Consider the following 21,426-nt stretch of genomic DNA (forward strand, 5'->3'; position numbering starts at 1 on the left):
TGGGATATTATTGGGTCCCACTAGTTAAAATATTATAGGAGTTCTTAAAACAGACATTTTAAGAACTGTGGGGAGATCCCAGCAAGCGTGAGTATTTGTTCTGTTTTTGTAATACATTTGGTCTCACTTTGATTTTGCATCAATTATCGAGATTATGGTTGCAATTTAAACACCAATTAGAGACAAAAGCTTCTTTATCAGAATTTGAAAGCAAATTTTGGGCTTCAAAATCCAATTAACAAAGTCTATTTTGTGATCAGTCCCTGTTTGCCCCTATTTCCTCTGTTTTTCTTATCTTTTCCCCTTCACCTCCACCCAGTCATGACAGATGGGTGCCTCTCTCTGAGCCTGCTTCTGCAGAGTGTCGCTTCCTGCTAAAAGGGATTTTGTCCTTCCTTTGTCAGGTGCATGCTCTCAGGGGAACGTTCTCTACATTCTTCACCTTAGATTATAAAGCTCCCTGATGATGAGGGTTGTGAATCAGTGCTGCTTAGATAAAACTAATTGAACTTAATTAGTAGAATATAATCAATGCCTAAATTAGCTTGAGCTAACTTGTTATTTTTTATTTTGTTAATTTTTATGAATTCATTTATTTATTGATGGTTACAATATTAATCTGTGGTCTCAGAGTTAATTTAGCAGCAAAGTCATATGAGGAAATTATGCTCTCCCAGTATTTTTGAGGGTATTCAATAATCTAATGCATGCGCTTTTGCTACAAAAGAAATTCACACAAAACATATTCTACAAACTGTTTGCTCTAAGTCAGGGATGTCCAAATCCAGGCTTCAAGTGCCGGTGTCCTGCGGGTTGTAGATGTGTGGTTTATCTAGCACAGTTGATTTAAATGGCTAAATTACCTCCTCAACATGTCTCGAAGGTCTCCAGAGGCCTGGTAATGAACTAATCATTTGATTCAGGTGTGTTGACCCAGGGTGATATCTAAAACCTGTAGGACACCGGCCCTTGAGGCCTGGATTTGGACACACTACTCTAAGTAGCTCTTCATTTGAGTGTGTTATGCTCCCTCCACTTCCTTTATACTTTGCAGGGTTTTCTCTTTCTGAGGTCGTATGTTGGAGAAGATGGTTCAACTGACTGGGGTCACATCACAGCAATGGTAGAGCCTAGTATACATGCAAAACAAGGGAAATAACTGTGTTATTCCCCAACAAACACATAAATAACAGTTAAACTGTGTTTTGTTTATAGATTTTGTTTGATCAGGTTCCAAGGCTGGTAGTAGCTGTGACTGCTTTTTACTAGTTGCTGCTGGTACTACTGTTGAGAATGCAGCAGCAGCAGCCCTGACAGCTGATATGTTGGTCATTTTCTACATTTATTTCTAATTTCTTTTCCTCTTTTAGCTTTTCAGCTCCAACTTTTCACTTGTTTGTCCATCTTTATAGATCACTTTTTCCACACTAACCTGTCCTACAAGGTGGACGTGTCACGTCCGGTGTGGCAGACGTGTGGAGTTTGTAGAAAGGACCCAAAAGGCGGCAGCTCTGGTGCAGGTGAATATTTATTTACAGGAGTGGGTACAAACAGCAATGGTGGGTGAATATGAAACTGGAAAACCTAAACTGGGTAAAACTAACAAAACAAACCAGAAACGAAGATGCAGGGAGGTACGGCGAAATACACAGCGAGACGCAGGAAGACCGAGGGGAACAACACAGACGAACCAGCAACCAGGACGAGGTAACACACACTATAAATACACACGGCAGGAATCAGGGGATGGGAAACAGGAGGGGGACACACCTGGAAGACATCACAGCTGACGAGGCAGGGGAAACGTAAACAGAACACACTGACATAAGACACAGACTTTCACAATAAAACAGGAACTTACACATGCAAGGACACAGACTAAGAAACGTGGACTAAACACAGGAATACATCATACATACAGCAGAACAGAGTAAACACTAAACAGAGGAAGAACAGGACCAACAATCACACTAATGGAAAACACAAAACGCTGGGTCAAAAGGACCCAGGACCATGACAGGACGAGCACCTTTTGCAATAAGGTAGTTGATTGGGCAATCCAGTGTCAGCTATGAAAAAGGGCTGCTGGAAATGCTTGTAGGGCTGGTGTGCAACTGCCCTTCAAGCCACCCAGTAGCCTGTATAATTATATTGACAAAGAAAAAAATCATATTGACCATCAGCCCACAAGTGTGTTGGCCCACTGGGCAAATGCCAAGGAATGAAACCACTGGGTTTTAGATTTTTTTTCTTGTTTTGCCGACACACTGCACTAATATGTCAGTTGTCCATTCATGCATACCATGACTGATTCTTCATACCTCATGTAAATTCTGACATTCAAGTGAAACTGCACAAGAAAAACAATTAAATTAAATAGAAGGATTGAAATTGGATTTGTAAGCTAGCTCTAATGGCAGGGTCTCAGTGCATCCTTGTGTCTCTCACGGTGTTGACGTCACACCAGATTTTCTGCTTTAAACAAAAAGAAAAAAGTGTGTTTTTTATTGGACGTGTTGTAATCAGTAATTATACCTTCTAAGTGAAGTAAGAAAGTCAGTAGCCAATGTCAGATGGCTTGCACATGAACCAAAGGGTAAATTTTCCTATTATACTTGATGTAGTACAGTCTGCTTTTCCTAGCGAGAACTTGCCAACAGTACACAATTAAATAATTCATGGTAAACTCTGCTCCAGAGCTGTGGACAAACCTTCAGTCACACACTCACTTCCTGAAGCTGATAATCCAAGTGGGACAAAATCCAGATTTTTTTTCCTGGAAATGAAATGTTCAGTTGTTGTGAGCCTGTCCAGCCCTGTAATTTCCCCTGTATCCCTTTTTTCTATAATCAGAATTGCACTTACAATATTCGATGCTGGAATGCAGCGTTCTGCCGTTGGTGGTTTATGTTCTCTCTTATATGTAAATGCACACACAGGCACGGCAATATTTTCAGAGAGACTTCGAGATCAATTACACACATGAGCACACATTCCCACACATGTATGACTAACTAATACATAATTCATCAACTCATTACCTTCTGCACAACAATACACAGATATATGAGTAACCATTTCACATTGCAGTAATCTCCACTGGAAACATGGTTAATAATAAGGCCGCTAATCGGCTATGTTACGTGTAATTAGCAATAACTGAGAGTGTTATTCCTGCATGTGTGCACATAGACCATTTCATTAGCTTATTGTGTCCTTTTTTAAACTAAGGTTGGAACTTGGATCTTGAACAGGAGCAGTTCTACAGAAAGTCACTGCAAAATATCAGTTAAATCCAAGTATTTCTTTTTAAATGTCACAAAACCGAGACAGGTGTATTACTTACCTTTCAGTCAGAGTTGCATCAATAACTCTCTGTTTGACACAACATACACTGAGACTCTTTTTGCTGACAGAATCAAATTTAATTGGATCCACAGAGGCATATGAAACACAATGATGTGGCTTTTATACAAAACCTCTTCCTTTTCTTAATGACAATGTTTGCTTTAGGGCTGTTTTGACAACTACAATACTTTAAGCAAAGAGACACAATCTGATAGTTACAAACATGCTTTGTGAAAGAAAAGTCTTTTCTCACAATAATTCTTACTGCTTTCATTTTTGAGTCACCTGCACTGTAACCATTAGCATAACAATACACCCAATCACCCACCTGCTTTTGTCTATTTAGCTTTATTGATATGTATAGTTAACTCTTTAAAGAGTGTCTATTTTCTGTTCTGAATTTAAAGGAAAAAAAAGGTCATTTAGGTATATATGCTGCTCAATAAAACAAAGGAACCTTCATCACAGTATAACACATAATCAGGTAAACTGTCAACTTGACCAGCTGACACACATAAACCGCTATGGTCGCATTTCACCTGCTCTGGTGCAAATGAGAGTGACAAAACGTCTGGAGATGCCTGAGTATCCAGAAGCTTTCACGCCTGTCACAGATAGATCAAGAAATTGGGGATCCATTGTTTGACCTGCCATCGCTGGTGTTCTCAGGTGAATTCCTACACAGCTGCACAATGCTGGGCTGTAAGCACAGGTCCTGCTAAAGACTGACTTCACGCCTTCCTCAGTCTCGTTCTAACATTTTAGTCAGAGACATGTACATGAGTAGCCTGCTGGAGGTAATTTTGTAGGGCTCCTATAGCTCTTTGCGTAATAGAAAACATGCTGGTTTTGCTGCTGGGTTGTTGCTCCTATAGCCCTCTCCAGTTCTCCTTATGTAGCATCCTGCCTCCTGGTATGTCCTTCACTCTCTTGTGACAGGATATGGATGTAACATCCTAGAGAAGCTGCTTTTTCAACCAGAACGGGCTGCAGTTACCATCTAATGCCAATGGTCCATGGACATCAGCTATTACTACTTCCTTTTTGAGAGGTGTCTTGGTGTTACCACTCCAGTGCAAGTGTTAGCACTGATGCACTGGAGAGAAATCAGCTGAAACTGATTCACAATGATTTCTTCAATTCAAGTCAATTTTATTTATATAGCACCAAAACAGTCGCCTCAAGGTGCTATTTCTTGTTTATATGGTTTCCTATATATCTACATATAATATATAAACGTATTAATAAAAATATTTGTAATAAATGTCCACATTTATTTTAAAAAACGCAGTGTCAGGTTCTGCTTTCTTCGCACGAACTACAATGAAACAAGAATTAATTTTGGAAATACCTTTGCTACAATAGGGGTACTGATAGCTTTCAAATTCATGTGTGCATCATGCCTGTTAGCAATAGTTCACACTTAGTGAACACACATTTTAGAGGAGTTTAATGTTGTTTTTATTTAATAATTGTGGATAAATTAGGATGACCATCATTGCTACAGCCCTATAAAATGTATGCTTCCCAACTAGACAAATTGATATTGCACAAGTTTCACTGGTTTTGTATTATACTGTGAAGATTGTATCTTCTCTTAATTTTTTTAAGCAGTGTTTCATTGCTGGCTTCATTTATTTCCGGTATCAAGAAAAACCCAACAACAAATAAATATGGTGGGTGGGGCACAATTTGTGTTCTGCGTTACTAAGTTTGACATAGAAAGCATAAAAACAATCTAACTTTCATTGTCAATGTGGTGCATTAACAAAAAAATCTTAGTCATACATTATGTTTTTAAATGCAAAACCTTTTTCTTTAAAAACCTTCCTGGAATATAAAACAATCTTTGGACATCTGTACAAGCTGTAGATTTTGTGCAAAAATTATATTTCTAAAAATTAAAGTACGCATGAAAAATTGTGCAGCTGACAGTGACTGTAACCGTGTAAGCATGAATCTTACAATGAGGCAATGAAGGCAAATGAGGAATTTGAGTTAGGTGTCAGACAAATCCAAGAGGCTCTGGATAGAGCGTGTACATCTAATTACATATATACAGTTAAATATTCAATTAAAATTCAGTTCAACCAAATTACTCCTCTGTCCATATACATTCAATCAAAATTTGTTTAAAAACGGAGTAGATGAATTATTTTCTTGTTTGGCTTTGGCTTGTTAAAACCAGAATAAGTTAAACTTTGTATCATGTTCCTTCTAAAGGTGAAAGAGTCCATATTCTGTGTGCCTGCCTCAGCATAGCAAACACTGACTCTTATCACAGCATGATAAGATAGAGAGGTCTCCAGTAAATTGCAATTCCTGACCACTCAGACATCAAGAGTCTCTCATGGTGTAATTCACATTCATTTCCATCGAACCAAAAGTTTAAGTAAAATCATACTTTGACACCAAGAGGTTCTTCTGTACCACAGATTAGTGCCAACTGCTGCAAACACACACACGACACAAGCATGTCCCACAATGGTTACACCGGATAAGATGTGAGAAGGGTTGAAATAGCTGTCCTCCATATGTGCACAGGCAGACACACGTACGCACACTGAACGCCAGTGAAGTTTTAATTTATTTGATCATTCCTAATGTCTGAAGTCAATAAGTGTTTTTTCCTCCATCTCCCAGAAGCAATAAATACTCATATGCAGCTGGGCAGGACTCAGTGGCATTTCCTGCAATGTTCTGAATCGGTGAACATCATGATCCCTGTTTGTTACTTCCTCATCCTCTTCCTGTTCAAGCTATACAACTGCCACATGATAAGCACGGATCCGAAACAAGAAGCGCAATCAGTGAGTTTTTTGCGATGAGGTCCCAGGGAAGTCAGACATTAGTTTCCTCTCCTTCCAGAGTATATGAGCGGTACTTCACGCGCTCTTCCAAACACACATCCTCTGTGGCAATGCTGCTGGTGGCGCCTCTGTGCGATTGCAAAGAGAAGCGCAAGGTGTGCCTGCTTTTGGCAGGTCTGCATTTCCCTGTCCCGTTGCTAAAGGAGACAACGAGTTTGCGGTTCTCCTCAGCTGCAGCGGAGCAAACCGGACCGCTGTTGGCTTTGCTGAAGCGAGGCCAGTCAACGTTTGGGTCACCGGTGTTGGGCACATTGCCAGTGGCGATACTGCCGCTTTTAACGTGCGGCGTTTGGCTGTGTGTGTGGCGGTACTCCTCATCAATGTCCTTACCCAGTTTCCACCTCTTCCACTTTTTCAGCATCTCCGACTGCACCTGAGAGAGGAAGTGATGGGAGAGACAGGAGAGATAGTGGTGATGAAGATTGAACAAGACACAGAGGACATCAATAGATGGATGTTCCTTGCCAAAAACTGCATTTAAAAGACTACATATTAGCAGATGGATCCTGTCATGTCTGCTGGTCTTTGCAGACAAAAGAAAAAAAAGTGGAACTTGAAGATGTTTTTAGAGATACAAAAGAACAAATAAAGGAAGAGACAGAGACAATAAAAAATGTATCCTCACAAAGAAGATACATTTAAAATTAAAGTAGCTTTTGACAAATGAATCTGTCTCACCTCTTTATTGACAAAGCAGTACAGGATGGCAACCAGCAGGCCCTGAAATGGAAGAACAGAAGCGGCTTGTTGCTGCAACATTCTTGCCTGTGCTGGATTATGGTGGTATTCTATATATGAATGCTTCTGCTCAATGTCTTCGAATGGTTGATTCTGTGTATCATGCTTCTCATCACTAACCGAGGTTCATCACTAACCGTAAATTTCAGACTCACCACTGTGAGTTATACTCTCAGGTAGGATGGCCTGCTTTGGTAAGTCGGAGGAACTCTCATTTATACAGTTTTATATATAAGGCGATACTTGGGTTGCTGCCTTCTTATCTATGTTCCCTGCTTGTAATGAAACATGCTGGTCGGTATTCTCTTCGTCCGCATGGTTACTTGTTGCTTTCTGTTCCATTTGCCCGAACTGAACTTGGTAAAAGAGCTTTTGTCCATTTAGCACCCTCGGCTTGGAACAAACTGCAGAAGGAATGGAAAATGACTGAATTCATTTCATTAAGTGCTTTAAATCTATACTACAAATCCTTGAGGCCAAGTCCATAACATGCAACTGTTTCAACTAGATTGATTGTCATTTTAACTGACTTTTTTATTTTTATTTGAATTTTATTTTATTTTATTTGTATTCTTTCACTTATTGTTGCATGTGTGTTGTTGCTGCCTGTGTTTGAGTAATTTCTGTAACTGTGAGACACCTGCTGCTGCCTATCTTGGCCAGGTCTCCCTTGAAAAAGAGGTTTTTAATCTCAATGGGATCTTCCTGGTTAAATAAAGGTTAATAAATAAATAAATAAACATCTAATATGCTTATTGTACTTAAAATACATTTTTCCATTATTAGAAACAAATACCCAGAAAATCACTATTTTTGCCTCATTACTCTCATCTAGTCCCCACAATAAATTTTATTGCACTGGACAGCTAAAGCACTTGATCACTGAACTGCCAAAGGCAGAGGCATAATATGAATGATGGAGAATATAATTAATGCAGCCCAATCTCATAACCAGGGTGTCAAAATCTCTATTACTATTTTGTCAGAGCCGCTGGCATCTCACAGATGCACCGAAACTTGTGTTATAGAAATAGAGAGACGCTCTCTCACTCCCAGCTTGTCACATATGGATGCTTGCAAACAAGCACGAGAAGCCACATTTAAATGCACCACCATTTTTTAATGTGTAGAGTTATTGTTATGAGGGGGTGCATTGTACCACAAAGTAATTTTTTGCTAAACCCAATCAGGTAAGTTTATGGTGCAAAGACCTAAATTACAAGCAACAGCACAAGAGCATTCAAAATTAATGTGCAAACTCTTGTGACTTACTCCACCTTTCATCTCCACCTTAATAAATGCACTTTCTAGTTTTTCCAAAAAAGAATTTTATCTCTCAGCCATGAATGCTGCCACATCTGGTTCATCAAGTCACGGGTGCCAGGACAGCTTGTTCACATTTTCTGCAACACCAGCAGTATCTGACAGAAGGGTAGGATTTGTGTGCTGCCTGAGTAATAAATAGTCTAAAAAAATAAAATGTGAGGATTAAGAAGGAGTTTGCTGGGCAAAAGAAATGTCGAACCCAAGCTCTTCACCTATGTTTGCTTTTATATGCAAATATACAACATATAAAAGGGCCAATTTCTTCCATTTCTCTATGGAAGTCGATCATCATTGAAGTTATGACTCTGATCAGGCTGGGACACTATATTGATGGGAGCTCCCGAATTTTTGTGGACAAATGGAAGAAACCACTGGAAGCACTGGGAGTAACCTGTAAACTGGATCCTAGTGGACAACAATTATGGACATATTGTTGTAATATTCTAGTGCTGTGTAGTGTTATTATTTTGGATGTGAACCAGTCTTGTATTTGTTGGGGAAAAAAGTTAAATAAAAGTAAAAAAAAAAAAAAAGTGCCAATTTCTTTGTTCTCTGTGACATCTTTGAGTTATACAGACAATTTATTACTTTAGCATGCAGTTTATGTCTTCCTGGGTATTAATCCTCTGAGGTGCATCTGTTATATTTATGGGCACATGTGAAACAAGTGAAAGTTGAACTTATACCTGGAAGGAGTTAAACAGGAGATCACAGAAGAGGCGAACGAGGCGCAGAACAGAGCCTTTAGGAACAGATTCATCAATGACAAAGGTGAAGAGGATGGCATGAATCCCAAGCAAGGGAATGAGAGTCAGGGTAGATTTTGCCAGTCTGGAAGTATGGAGAAAGGGGAAGCAAATGGGTATTAGAGATTACAAGAAAACTCTGAAAACAGGGGACTATATATAAAAATGGCTATAATACCAAAAAAGTTAATTCCAAAGCGAAAAGCTACTAAGACTAAGTAAGTGCTTGCTGTCTGCATTTTCTTTAAAAAAACAAACAAGAAAAGAAATAAAAGAACACATTTCTCACCTGAACTTGTAGTCAGTGTATCTCATCTGGTGAGCTCTAAGTTTAGACATTAAGATTTTAATAATACGGATAAATATGAAGAAGTTAATCTGAAAGAAAGAGGATTAAAAAAAAGTCACTTTGAAGCAAACACAATGCAATATGTTAGCATATGGTGCTAGAGAGAAGATTACTGCTGCTTTGGAACGCGTTAGTAGTTAACACAAAGTCGGACTTTAAACGAAGTCCTCACACTGGGACTGGGCAGACGGATTAACGTCCCCACAACACGAGCAATTCAAGTGCTTGCGCACAGAACAAGCATGTGCACGTGCGCACACACTGTGATCTAGTGCAGGACACTTACTGATGGCAGGTCATTTATTATCACAGCACTCAAGATTTTGGCGCTCCAAGTTTGGTAAAGTGCGTGTGCTGTCTCAACACAAGTATTTGTGTAAATATGTATAGTGGAGTGTACGCAAACGCAGTTTATTTAGGTGTGAATCAGGTTGTTTGCACAATAGTTGAACTGCAGAACAGCTCTGGGGTTGTTGCACAATGATGAAAGACTTTACAACAACTTTAAATTTTTACCAAGTATTTCAGCAACTGCATTAAAAAGTAATGCTCCCACGCAGTACAGCACTGCGCATGTTTAAGTGCACTGGTCATAAGTGTGTCCATCCATAATGCTATTTGGGAACAAGAATCAGGAAACACACAAAAGGAAAGCGTCAGCTGGTTTTGGTATGTGATGTTGTTCAGAGGGTGTGTAAACACAATGATGTTGTCCTATATAAAATTTTAAATACTGATATTTTGTGAATATTGCACATGTGGTTGTATAAAGTTATATTTTGTCATCAGACTGAGCAAAGTGAAATAGCACAGCACTGAATGTAGGAACTGATAAAATATCAACTGCAGAAAATAAGAGTCACTATTTTTACACGACTTACATTTTTCCTGCAGTCCTATTTTCAACAGCTGCCTCATCTACACACATTCAAATACAAGCAGGCAGACAAAAGCATTTGGTATCTTTATGAGTGCTCCTAAGCATCTGCCAAGACATCGATTGTTTTGAATTGTCTTTATCCTCCTAAGACCCGAACTCTTCCACTGCATGCATTTTTAATTTCTCTTTGATATTTGGGCATATTGGGACCCGATGATTGTAAAAACAAAGAATTACCAGATTTTTTTTCTTTTTACCTGATTTTTGTTTCTAAGAAAAATGAGACCCACATATATTTGTTTAAAATTTCGATAGAACAGTAGCAGTATAATGTCCTCGTAAGTGGATATCAGGCCCCTGTAGAGCAAAATTGAGTATTTTGGTCTAAATAACCCAAAATGTGATGTCCACATATGTGGACGCCAGGTCCTAGGAGGTTAAAACATTATCCAAATGTAAACTGACAAAGTTAAACACAAAGGTGAGAGAGAGAAAAAGAGATACAGAGAGTCTTACCAGATAAGCAAAAAGTATAGGAGATCGGATAATCCACCAATATCCCATGTTAATATTCCTCTCCCAGCACCTAGATACAGAAACAAACACACAAACTTATGGGCATAACACATTTTTATCAACATTTCCTCTGCAATATAAATTCTTTAAAGGAAACCAGGAGAAAAAAGACCCGCACTCATCTGTCTCCTCAGCGGTCACGGATAAAAGCGGCAATAATTAAACTGTCTTCCATTTGATGTGAGAATTTCATGAATTGATTAAACTTACTCTTCATTCTCATACAGGTATTTCACTGCGATCCATGGCAACACAAATATGAGTGGTGCACCTGAGAATGACAGAAAGCAAAGAATAAGGATCCCAAATCATTTCCTCCAAAGCACACGCAGTAGTCCTAGCTAATATTTATACTTTAGTCCAGTAATCAGTATCAAGTTATTATATCTCTGCCCATGATACAAAATTTTTATATTTTTTTCTGTCCTTGTGAATTTAATATCTCATTACCATTTCAAATATTTCCGCTCTCGTCTTATCCTAAGCAGACTTTAAAGGTCTCTAAATATTAAAGTCATCTCTGTCATGTCTGCCTTTATCTAAGCTTCAATGAGCTCAATCCCTATGTGTTTATGAATGTGGTCTCAGAATTTTATCAGTCCTGTCAGGCTATAACACATCAAGGTGAGCTGGACAGTTATTATTTTAGACATGGATGAGTTGTTTTCTTCAGTGAGTATTTTTAAAAGCTATACAAGAACTTAACTATGGACAGCTGTATAATTAAGTTCTTATTACAGAACAGGAGGCTGAAAATCATACATTTAATATTCATTTGAAAATGTAAAAATGGTGGAATCTAGGAAGTCTGAACTGGAGAAGCACATCTGCTCTTGAATGCTTGTTGTTATGGAATCTGAGGACTTGTTAAGTAGTAGTAGAAGCTGCACTCATTACATTTTTGTGTGTTTCAAAACAATACTTGACAGAGTTCCTCGCCGTTAGGTGTTTACAGTGATATAAAAAAAGAAAAACAAAACATATTTTCTTTCAGTGTCTCGTGGGTATGAATTAGATATCTCACAGTCTTAAAGACTACTGGGTGTTATATATCAAAATCAATTTGCAGGTCTTGCAGAGTGCTACTGTCTAAAGAAATGTAAAAAAAAAAAAAACTGTATAAAGCTTTCTTTGTCTCCAGAGAGAGACACACTAATGCAGGCTTTAGGTTTGAAAAAAGAATGAAGAATACATTATTTGGTTAGTCAGAGAAGTTTGAATTCAGGGCTTTTTTGAAACCTTCTATTTTCAGTCACAGCTTAGTTTTAAGGTCTAAAAAAACATTTGTAACTGTCAGTGGTATCTGTCAGCCTCCTAGCAGAAACACCTGTGGTGTCAATTTGAAAATCCTATGTCACCTTGTTTTCAAGTTATTGCATTCACAAGATTTTTAGAAAACACTTTGAAGTCGAGGTCACAGATTCAAAGCCGCCTAAGACTCTTCGAAGGCGCACCTATTCTATCAATTTGAAAACTCTATAGTGCCTTGTTCTTATCCACCCGCCTGGTGGGGTGACGTGAATTCCCCATCAGCCTTTAACAGTTACGGTCTGGAGTAAAATACACCCTTCTGATAAGTTAGTTCTGCTGTGTGCTACACAATATTTATATATACAAGAAAGTTGTTACACCTAACAACTGGGAGACAGACAGACAAAAGATATTGGTAGCAAGAGAAAACCACTAAGGATACATTCCCACTTCAAACATGAACAGAAGGTAAGGTGTGGTGTTTTTAGTAGTTTCGAGCTGTTTATGGGATACAATAGCTAGAGACCGCAGATTTTCTTGTACCTCCTCCTTGCTCTCAGAGCTATTAACATAACTGTTGGCTGACTTGTTGTTGCTAATGTCTGTCATCTGACTAAATCCCCCATCAAAAGACTGGCTGAAAGCGCTGTTCACTGTTGGACCTTTTGCATTACGTTGATAAGCACAAAGCCAAGTGTTCAGCTGCTGTTTAGCAGATTATGCTCTTACCCCAACCAATGGCCAGGTAAATGTAGAAGTACTTCCTCTCGCTGAATACAGTGATGACTAAGAGGCTATGAAGATAGATGCCTTCCACCAGCAGCCAATAGTTGTTGGCCATTACACTGTACTGCATCATCACCATGGCACCACGACACCACATCACAGCCTGCCACAAGACAGATACCATGGGAACACAAACAGTAAGCCAAGTTGTCCTTGCTTGCACAAATGTAGCAAATGCAGCTTTTAAACAAAGCTTCACAAGGTAAAAGCTGACAAATATTTCAGTTCAGATGAATTAGTTTAACATTGTTCCAGTTCAGGGACAACAGCTACAGTACAGCACAGTGGGTGTTTTATTTTGGAATACACGGGTAGTTCCCCCTTTGCTAGACACCACAAAAATGAAAGTAAAAAAAACTGTTTATTTTTTAAGTGATTTTTACTTCTTAATGATTGAGCTAAATGTGGATTATCTGACATCTTCCTCGACAAATGTGGAGTGTTTCATGTAAAAAGAAGCAAGGGGAACTTGAAGATATCCATAGCTTGCACTGTCCACTCTCTATAGATTGAGTCACTTTCTTTTTGTACTGCTGTTAAATTTCTTAACTGTAGTTTTTATTCCACTTATAATGTAGTAGAAAATCATCCCGCACTGTGGTGTGTAAAAGGTATATGCTACTTTGCTCTTCAGCTGTAAAGTTAATGTTATTTTATTACCCATTAAGAGTGGCTACAGAACATCCATACAGTGGTTCATTTAATTTATTGCCAGTGATGCAAATAAAGTTAATTCGTGTTACATATATTTTACTTCTATGTTGTAGAGAGATGTATCAAATGAAATGTAAAGTATTTATCCAGAAATACAAGCAATGTTGATGTGCCCATAGCCTCTAATATGGTGCAAGTATTCTGCTGTGTGTTTTAGCAACAGAGATAATTAGATGGGCAATAGCAGTATACATTTGAGTGGTATCAGATATCAACAGGTGTCTGCCCTCGCTCATCTTCTGTGTAATGAATCCTAGATAGTGGTCAGTCCTTTATGTTTCTTGATATTCTCTTGCAACTGCATTTCAGAACTTTCAATTAAATTCTTATGGACCTTTATGAACTCATGACAGGTTAGAATAGCATGTGAATTTCAAACATATATAAACTATATACTATATGGACAAAAGTACTGGGCCACCCACACATTACACCTACTGGAACTGCTCGGCTATGGAAACACATGATGTTAATGCCAGAGGATGTTTGGAACTCTGCAGTTACTGAGTCACTCTGCGTTGGCGACTTTTACGCACTATACGCCTCAGCACTTGGCGACCCCGCTTTTCAACTTTACGTGGTGTGTCACTTTGTGGCTGAGATGCTGTAGTTTCTTTTCCCTTCTTTTGCAGTAACACTACTTATGAATGTTGTTGGAAGAAAGTCTATAATCTATACATCTACATCTATCCTGTAAAGTGCCATGTTAGGGCTGGTGTGTTCTTTAGAAGAACAGGTTGCATGGTCAGGTGTTTGATTTTATGCACCTTTTGCAATGAGACTGAAAACACCTCATTTTGAATATTAAGAGCTGTGACCCATTACTTTTGTCCACATGGGGTATATTCGTTTACTGAAGCTTTATTTACAGGAAATGACATAAAAAACAACACCAACAACATCAATAATGTTTTGTAGAATATGTCTTTCTTATCACAGATTTGTTGGTCTAGACATACCCAATCAATATCTAATCAACAGTTTATTGAAATATATGTGTGGTGGTTGTTAAAACCTACATGGAATTTATGTTCAGGACAAGCTGTGCAAGTCACACTGTTGATTATATATATATATATATATATATATATATATATATATATATATATATATATATATATATATATATATATATATATATATATATATAATTATATCATGGCAGAATAGTCTCTGTATGTGTTTGTGGCACATACTGCACTACATTACATTTGCGATCGACCTTTAATAGCAACATCCAGTGAACATTGATGTTTAAACTGAGGGATTAAAAGTAAGTTATCTATACGTTTGTCTCCTCCAATCACTAATCACCTTAATATTATTATATAACAGCCTCTACACTCTGTATCTACTGTAATATGGTGGCTATGGCTAAGGTTTTACAACTGCAGGTGAGCTGGATGTGTGTTTGTTCGCTGACCGGTATGTTGACCCAGCTTCGTGCCTGTGAGTCACTGTTGCTTCTGGGATCCAGTGTGAGGGTCAGTAAAGCATCTTTAACCAGAATGGACACAGCTCTCAGGATGAATGAGGCGAACAGGTTCATGTGGATGTTGTTTCTCATACAGTGGAGCTTCCTAAGAGGTAAGAAGTGAGAGTAAGAAGGTAGAAGATGTAAACAAGATCCCGTAATTCAAACCAGGTTTGCAGATTGTGCAGAAACGACTGGGCAGCTGTGTCAAAGGCAGCTCATAAATCTAAAATCACAAATCGATTTTTTCCTCCTTCCCTGCTTCTGTAATTACTCTATTCATTTATTTCTGCTTTTTTTATAGGTATGTAAAAAACTGTAAACATTTGTCAGTCATTATCCTTCTTATTTCTCTCAATTATCAATCTTTCTTTACCCTTTTCCTTTCACTTTTCTCTTACCCTTCCTGCTCCTTAACCCCCTTAACATGTCCTCTTTACATGATGTACCTGAAGAAGATGAGAATTCCCAGTGCCAGCAGCAAAGCCCCCAGTGAGAGAGAGTAACCCACTGTGTACATGATCCGCAACTGAGTGAGGATGCGGCCATACTGCTGCTGAAAGAGATAAAGCCATTTAAATACATGCACTGCATTCAAACATAGATACAGAAACACAATTTATATTCAGCTTTATTTAAACAATACAAAAAGATCCTAATAATTTACTGAACAGATGGAGGATTTTCACATGCGGCAGTAACTTCAGATCATAATGAGTTAACGTTTTAAGATGCAGTACCGTGTAACAATCTGCCACTGCAGGCAGCTTCAAAAATGGCCACTGATTAACAAGAAAGCCACACACAAAAACACGGTACTGCACTGTGTACACACACCTCACCAGGATCGTCCTCACATTCACTGGTATTCTTCTGTGCCCATTTGCCATCTTCACTGCAGAATCTGTAAACCAGACCACCCTGAACTATACACACAAAGAAACAACGATTGTAAGATTTTATTTTAGAGTGACATATGTAAACTATGCAAATAGTGCTGTCGCCTAAACACAGTGACACTTTTGGATTTAAATGGTAAGTGGCCTGTATTTATATAGCGCTTTACTAGTCCCTAAGGACCCCAAAGCACTTTACACATTCAGTCATCCACCCATTCTCACACTGGTGATGGCAAGCTACATTGTAGCCACAATCCACCCTGGGGCGCACTGACAGGAGCGAGGCTGCTGAACACTGGCGCCACCGGGCCCTCTGACCACCACCAGTAGGCAACGGGTGAAGTGTCTTGCCCAAGGACACAATGACCGAGACTGTCCAAGCCGGGGCTCGAACCGTCAACCTTCTGATTACAAGGCGAACTCCCAAATCTTGAGCCACGATCGCCCCATTAAATTAAAGCTATGCAGTTCAATTCAGTTTTATTTCAGTTTTACTTCAGTTTTAGAGTTTTACCAATTCACAACACTGACTATTTTATATTGTGAGGCAACTCTTAGTAGATTCGCTTATGGTATCAATTTCAAAATCCTACGTTACCCCATGAACCTTTTCCAGCTGAGGGTAAAAAGATAAATTTCATCCCAAAGTTTAACAGATAGCTACGATAAACATAGCCATTATTTCAGAAATGCAGATGACTGTGTCTTTCTTTTTTATTTATTATGATATTTGATTGACACTTTGTCATCACCCTGCTGGGCAAGCGGACGGGGAGTTTGTGAATGTGATAAATCAAGAAGGAAGTCACCAATTCATTACGTAGGTGCATCTACTAAAAATCTCGGCTGTGTTCAAAGCTCAGTAACCTTGACCTCAATGTATAGGGCAGAGGTCATTTTTTTGGGGGACTTTGCTCACACAGCCACACAACCTCCACTTCAGATACACTGACTAGTATTTAAAAAATGTATTGAAAAGCATGTTATTACCTTTCAGATACGGAAATTATGTTTTCCATGGGGTTTTATCTCAGAGTATTCCCTGAACATATATGTATGGGCCTCTTAAGAATTAGAAGGAATTCATTAAGAATTATGGTGGGATGGTGGTGTAATGGTTTGCATTGCTTCGTCATAGCATGAAGCTTCCAGGTTTGAATCCACTGCTTATTTTAGGACTTGGCAGAGAAGGAAAATGTGCCTTTTTTAACCAAATCTAAACATAAACAGACATCATTTTCTATGAGTCTTTTCAACAAGTCAAAAAGATGAATTTTCACATTTTTAACATACTCTCACTTTGTAGCTTTCTTGCAGCAGAATAATATATTTTCGAACAAAAGTTAGTGAAACACAGGTTAGGTCTAAAGTAGTGCTGCACATCAGATGTTTACACACACCCCTGCAAGGCTACGAGTCCTGCGGAGATAGCAAAGATAAACGCCCCTTCACACTTATTCAGAGGCCCAAAACAACTTGGAGGAAGCCTGTGAATGGAAACAAAGATAGTAGACAGACAGCTGCAGTCAAAACCCGGGATTTTCATGCTATGAACCGAAACTGTTAAGTGTTTGAAGCAAAAGCCCGCACACCACAGGCAAATGACTGAGAAAGCTCCACAGGACAGGTGTGCTGCCACCGGTGACACAGTGTGAAGTCTTTACACCACTCATAGGTTGAGAGTAAAGTCAGGGCTGAGTAATATTTGGCCTTCACATTCAATTAAGCGCCCCCTGAAACCTCAGTGCACCTCAGTACATTGTATTTAGTACATCATTCTGCCAACCGATTACCTGCTGTACATGAAGACCAGAAACCAATCTGTCAAGTGTTTGTATACATTATATGTTTTGTTAGAAAACTGGTCGTGTTACCCTGAAATGCATGGGTAATTTTTGAAACATGTCTTCTTACAGTGGGTCATTCACACATGTAACGCAGATTGACCGCTTAATTATTAAAAACCTTGAAAACCTATAAATATAATAGAAAATGCAGCACTAAACCCTGACACACAGGTGCAGCAGCATCAGGCTGCTGTGCTCATGAGCTTTTATTAACTCCCTTTTTTTTCACTGTTTCACTGTTTGTACTTATTCACATTAATAGTTAAAAAAGCGCCAGAGTGAGCACATGGATGTCTTTGTTTTGGTGAGCAAGCTATCAAACACAATAATTACATATTATCACCTTATATGCTTGTTAAGTAAACCTTTCAATTAGCAGTCAAACTGTGCAGTGAGTTAGGTATAAGCATTTTATCCATGTAAATGAAAAAAAAAAAAACAGGTTAATATTATGGCATATAATGAAATGCTACAGATAAGAGTGATAAGACTAGATTTAAATCGTACATTTGCAAACTGTAGCAACAGTACATTGTGACGCAGCAGTTACTCTTTTGTTATTTTTGGTCTACCTCACACAGATATACTCACACAGACCTTTATGGTACCATGGCAGGAACCATGGGCAGGAGACATTTACAGTGGTTCCTGGAAGTCCATCGGGCCAGCACGCATACAAATCAAAGGTTCTGTTACACACCAGCCCTACAAGGGAAAGCAAATCTTTAGTCTGTGCTGGTGCAGATGCATTTTATGGACTTGCGTGCTGGGAGGAAAACGAATCACCTGTTGCAGGGGGCGTGGCACCGAGGTGGTCAAGGCACTGGTTCTTGTAGCTGCTCCACTGCTCCTTCACAAGCTCAAGAGAGTTAGCAGAGGAGACCTGAAGGGAGAGAGGAAATTTCTTTTGATGACTCTCAGAAGTAGACGGTGTGAATCAAGAAAAAGGAAACATATTTGAAAATTGGCGTGTGAAAGTGAATAATGCTGGGAGTCATACCTTTTTGCAGCTGCAGAGCATGAGCAAGGCCAAGAGGAGACACACCTGGGACATCCCACTGATGCTGGGAGGATGGGGGTGGGGACCAAAACACAGAAGAGGCCCAACTCATGAGGCAGTCTCAGCCCTGTTTCACCACTTGGCCTGCAAACAACATGGAGAAGCTTGTTATAGGCGTGCGTTTGTGTAGATAACTTGAAATAACAAAGGGACTGTGAAACAGAGAACAGATAAAACAGGCAATAATCAGTGACGCACTTCTCCGTCACAATCACAACATAAATAATTTATATGCACCTGTGAGATACCTGGTTAAAAACAAACACCTAAAAGTCTTTATTTTATTTTATTTTTTACACATCCTTTGCCATTAATGTGTTTTATTGACCTCAATATTAGGATATAAAATCTGTAACACAATCAGTAAGATGGGCTACTGAGTTGCTGACTATCACTTTGTTAGCACAATAATAATATTAATAATAAGAGGAAGAAGAAGATGATTTATTATTAATAAAGTAATAAAAATATGGGAGAGTCATTTCAGGCCTTTGCTTTTCTACATATCTCTGAAAACATGCAGTTTTCTTAATCTGATTCTGATTCACAGGAGCTCAACAGATAATGGAAAAATAGTATTGGGCAGGGGAAGTGGGTCAGAGGACAGCTTTCAGGGAGATTTTTCAGACTCCTGGTATGTTTGTGTATTTGTTTATGCCAACCCTCACATCTAGAATTCCCTACAACTATATATACTTCTGAATGAAACCCATCCTTTGTCTATGTCTTAAATTCGACGAGCAGTGGCTTTCCTGTGGCATCAGTTGACCAGCTTCACCAACGCAGTTGGAGAACAAAACGAAATCTGAAACGTTTCTGCAAAAAACACCTTGAGCATGGAAACATTTTTAGCTAAAACGTTTCAAATTCCATTCTATTCCAGTCTCTTTGCTTCTGCTGAAGTGCTTCGTCGGGCTGTGGGTGTGTGTTTCTGTGTGTGGTTACCCCATGGCGCTAAAATGCTGTGACAGTGATCTAAAGTGAACTAAACTCGGCATAAATAGCCTGTCATTATCAGGGCACAACGATTATCACCTTAATTTTAATAGCTGAGGAAAAAACAACAATACAGCAAAATACTGCTGTGCTTTGTTGCTGCAACAGATCTTTTATCTTGTGGCGCTGGAACAATATTTTTCCTTAGAACCACATGCAGTTTTTATTGACTGAGCAACAAAGGCAAGCAGACAGACAGAAGAAGGGCAGACAGTTCATAAGCTCTTATACAAGACAGAAACTGAGAGATTAGACTATACTACTGTTCTATGAACCAGAGGAGGCCTCTCTGGTTTGAAAGAAAAAAAATGGAACAGCAGCCAAGTGCCTGAGATGACGATACTGTGGATATTTACTCTAACAAACTCGGTAAAGAGCCAAGAGTATATAAAAAAAACTGAAACAAAGTGTTTAGAACCAGCAATACTTGGATCCTGTGTTCAAAGCCTGATATATCTCCCTCCCATGTGCTTCACAACACAGCTGTTGTCCAAAAAGTGTACATTACCTTGAACTACACAACTGCATAAGTTTTCGTTTCACTTGAAATTATCACGCGACTCATTTGAATTCACCTAATTTAAACATGTTCCTTAAATACTCCATAGAGTTCTAATATCAATAACAGTGTTTTTAAGTTCTTGTTTTATTGTTTTAAAGTTTGGTGGGATTAGTACTAAAGATGGGTTTCAAAATAAGAAAATATTGACACAAGCTACAACATTACTGGATTTATTGATTTTATGTTCACTGAGTGAAACTAGAAAATTGTTGTTAATGTTTCCAGTTCTCTAATCACATAGTATTAAATCTAACATTGCAGTTTTATGACACTTTTGGGCACCTTGGGCACAAAGCAGTAACTAAACCTTCTGTTGCAAATGCACAATGAGTCGTTCATATGCACAGTTAGATTCAATTTTTAAAGTACTCAGCACAAATTGCAAACATTTTTTACCTTTATAGCAAAGGATTTTTTTAGACTTTTCTTGCTCCCACAAAATATTTATGCTCTACAGACCTCTGAGAGCCACAACAAATGGTCTGTTTGGATCACTCTTAATTGTAGGAGAAGCTTATTTTCAGATTCTTGGCTGAATGGAGGATATTGTGCCCAGTATTTGCTGGCAATCTCTCTATTCTGTTTTTCTTGCTTAAGTTGGTGTGTGTCAAATGTGCATATAAGTGTATGTCTGTGCATGCAAACCCCACTGGGCTACTTGCATCTGTGTATCTCTTTTTAGATATTAGCAGTGAGGAGAGGACAATGCAAATTACAAGACTGTTTCAAACTGATAGCCTTATTGACCACACAGGGAGATTTTACATTACACATACATAAAACACACGTGCATAAAACACTTGCACATGCATACGCTTAGACAAACACATTAACATGCTGTGGACTGCTGATATTTGAATGTATTTCAGCATTTATAAAACATAGTTTCAGGCAGCACTGTAGGTATACCCTAATTTCCAACCCTGCAAACACTTTACCTGCTCTTCACTGGGTGTAGATAGAATATTTAGTGGCAGTTAAATTGGTATCCACAGGCTACAGGA

The 21,426-nt window shown here is 38.7% G+C and overlaps 1 protein-coding gene across 2 annotated transcripts in view; it reads right to left on the reverse strand.

Annotated features, from left to right (window-relative positions):
* Window positions 1–3,439: 3,439 nt before the first annotated feature.
* Window positions 3,440–21,426, reverse strand: part of gcgrb (glucagon receptor b) — a 57,280-nt gene continuing 39,293 nt past the window's right edge. Inside the window, exons 2-14 of one of the 2 annotated variants that reach the window (XM_087841941.1) lie at window positions 18,805–18,948; window positions 18,591–18,687; window positions 18,402–18,509; window positions 15,896–15,984; window positions 15,508–15,611; window positions 15,008–15,164; window positions 12,814–12,973; window positions 11,044–11,104; window positions 10,774–10,843; window positions 9,318–9,406; window positions 8,969–9,113; window positions 6,897–6,938; window positions 3,440–6,591 (exon numbers count right to left, since the gene is read on the reverse strand). In XM_087841941.1, coding sequence (XP_087698067.1) covers window positions 6,190–6,591; window positions 6,897–6,938; window positions 8,969–9,113; window positions 9,318–9,406; window positions 10,774–10,843; window positions 11,044–11,104; window positions 12,814–12,973; window positions 15,008–15,164; window positions 15,508–15,611; window positions 15,896–15,984; window positions 18,402–18,509; window positions 18,591–18,687; window positions 18,805–18,858 — 1,578 coding nt within the window. In that variant the 5' untranslated portion in view covers window positions 18,859–18,948 and the 3' untranslated portion in view covers window positions 3,440–6,189. Of the gene's footprint in view, window positions 6,592–6,896; window positions 6,939–8,968; window positions 9,114–9,317; window positions 9,407–10,773; window positions 10,844–11,043; window positions 11,105–12,813; window positions 12,974–15,007; window positions 15,165–15,507; window positions 15,615–15,895; window positions 15,985–18,401; window positions 18,510–18,590; window positions 18,688–18,804; window positions 18,949–21,426 lie in introns of both variants that reach the window. The other variant, XM_006790761.3, reaches the window with a different exon arrangement.

Source organism: Neolamprologus brichardi, chromosome 6, assembly GCF_056152115.1.
Source record: "Neolamprologus brichardi isolate AB-2024 chromosome 6, ASM5615211v1, whole genome shotgun sequence".
In the NCBI taxonomy this organism is placed as follows: Eukaryota; Metazoa; Chordata; class Actinopteri; order Cichliformes; family Cichlidae; genus Neolamprologus; species Neolamprologus brichardi.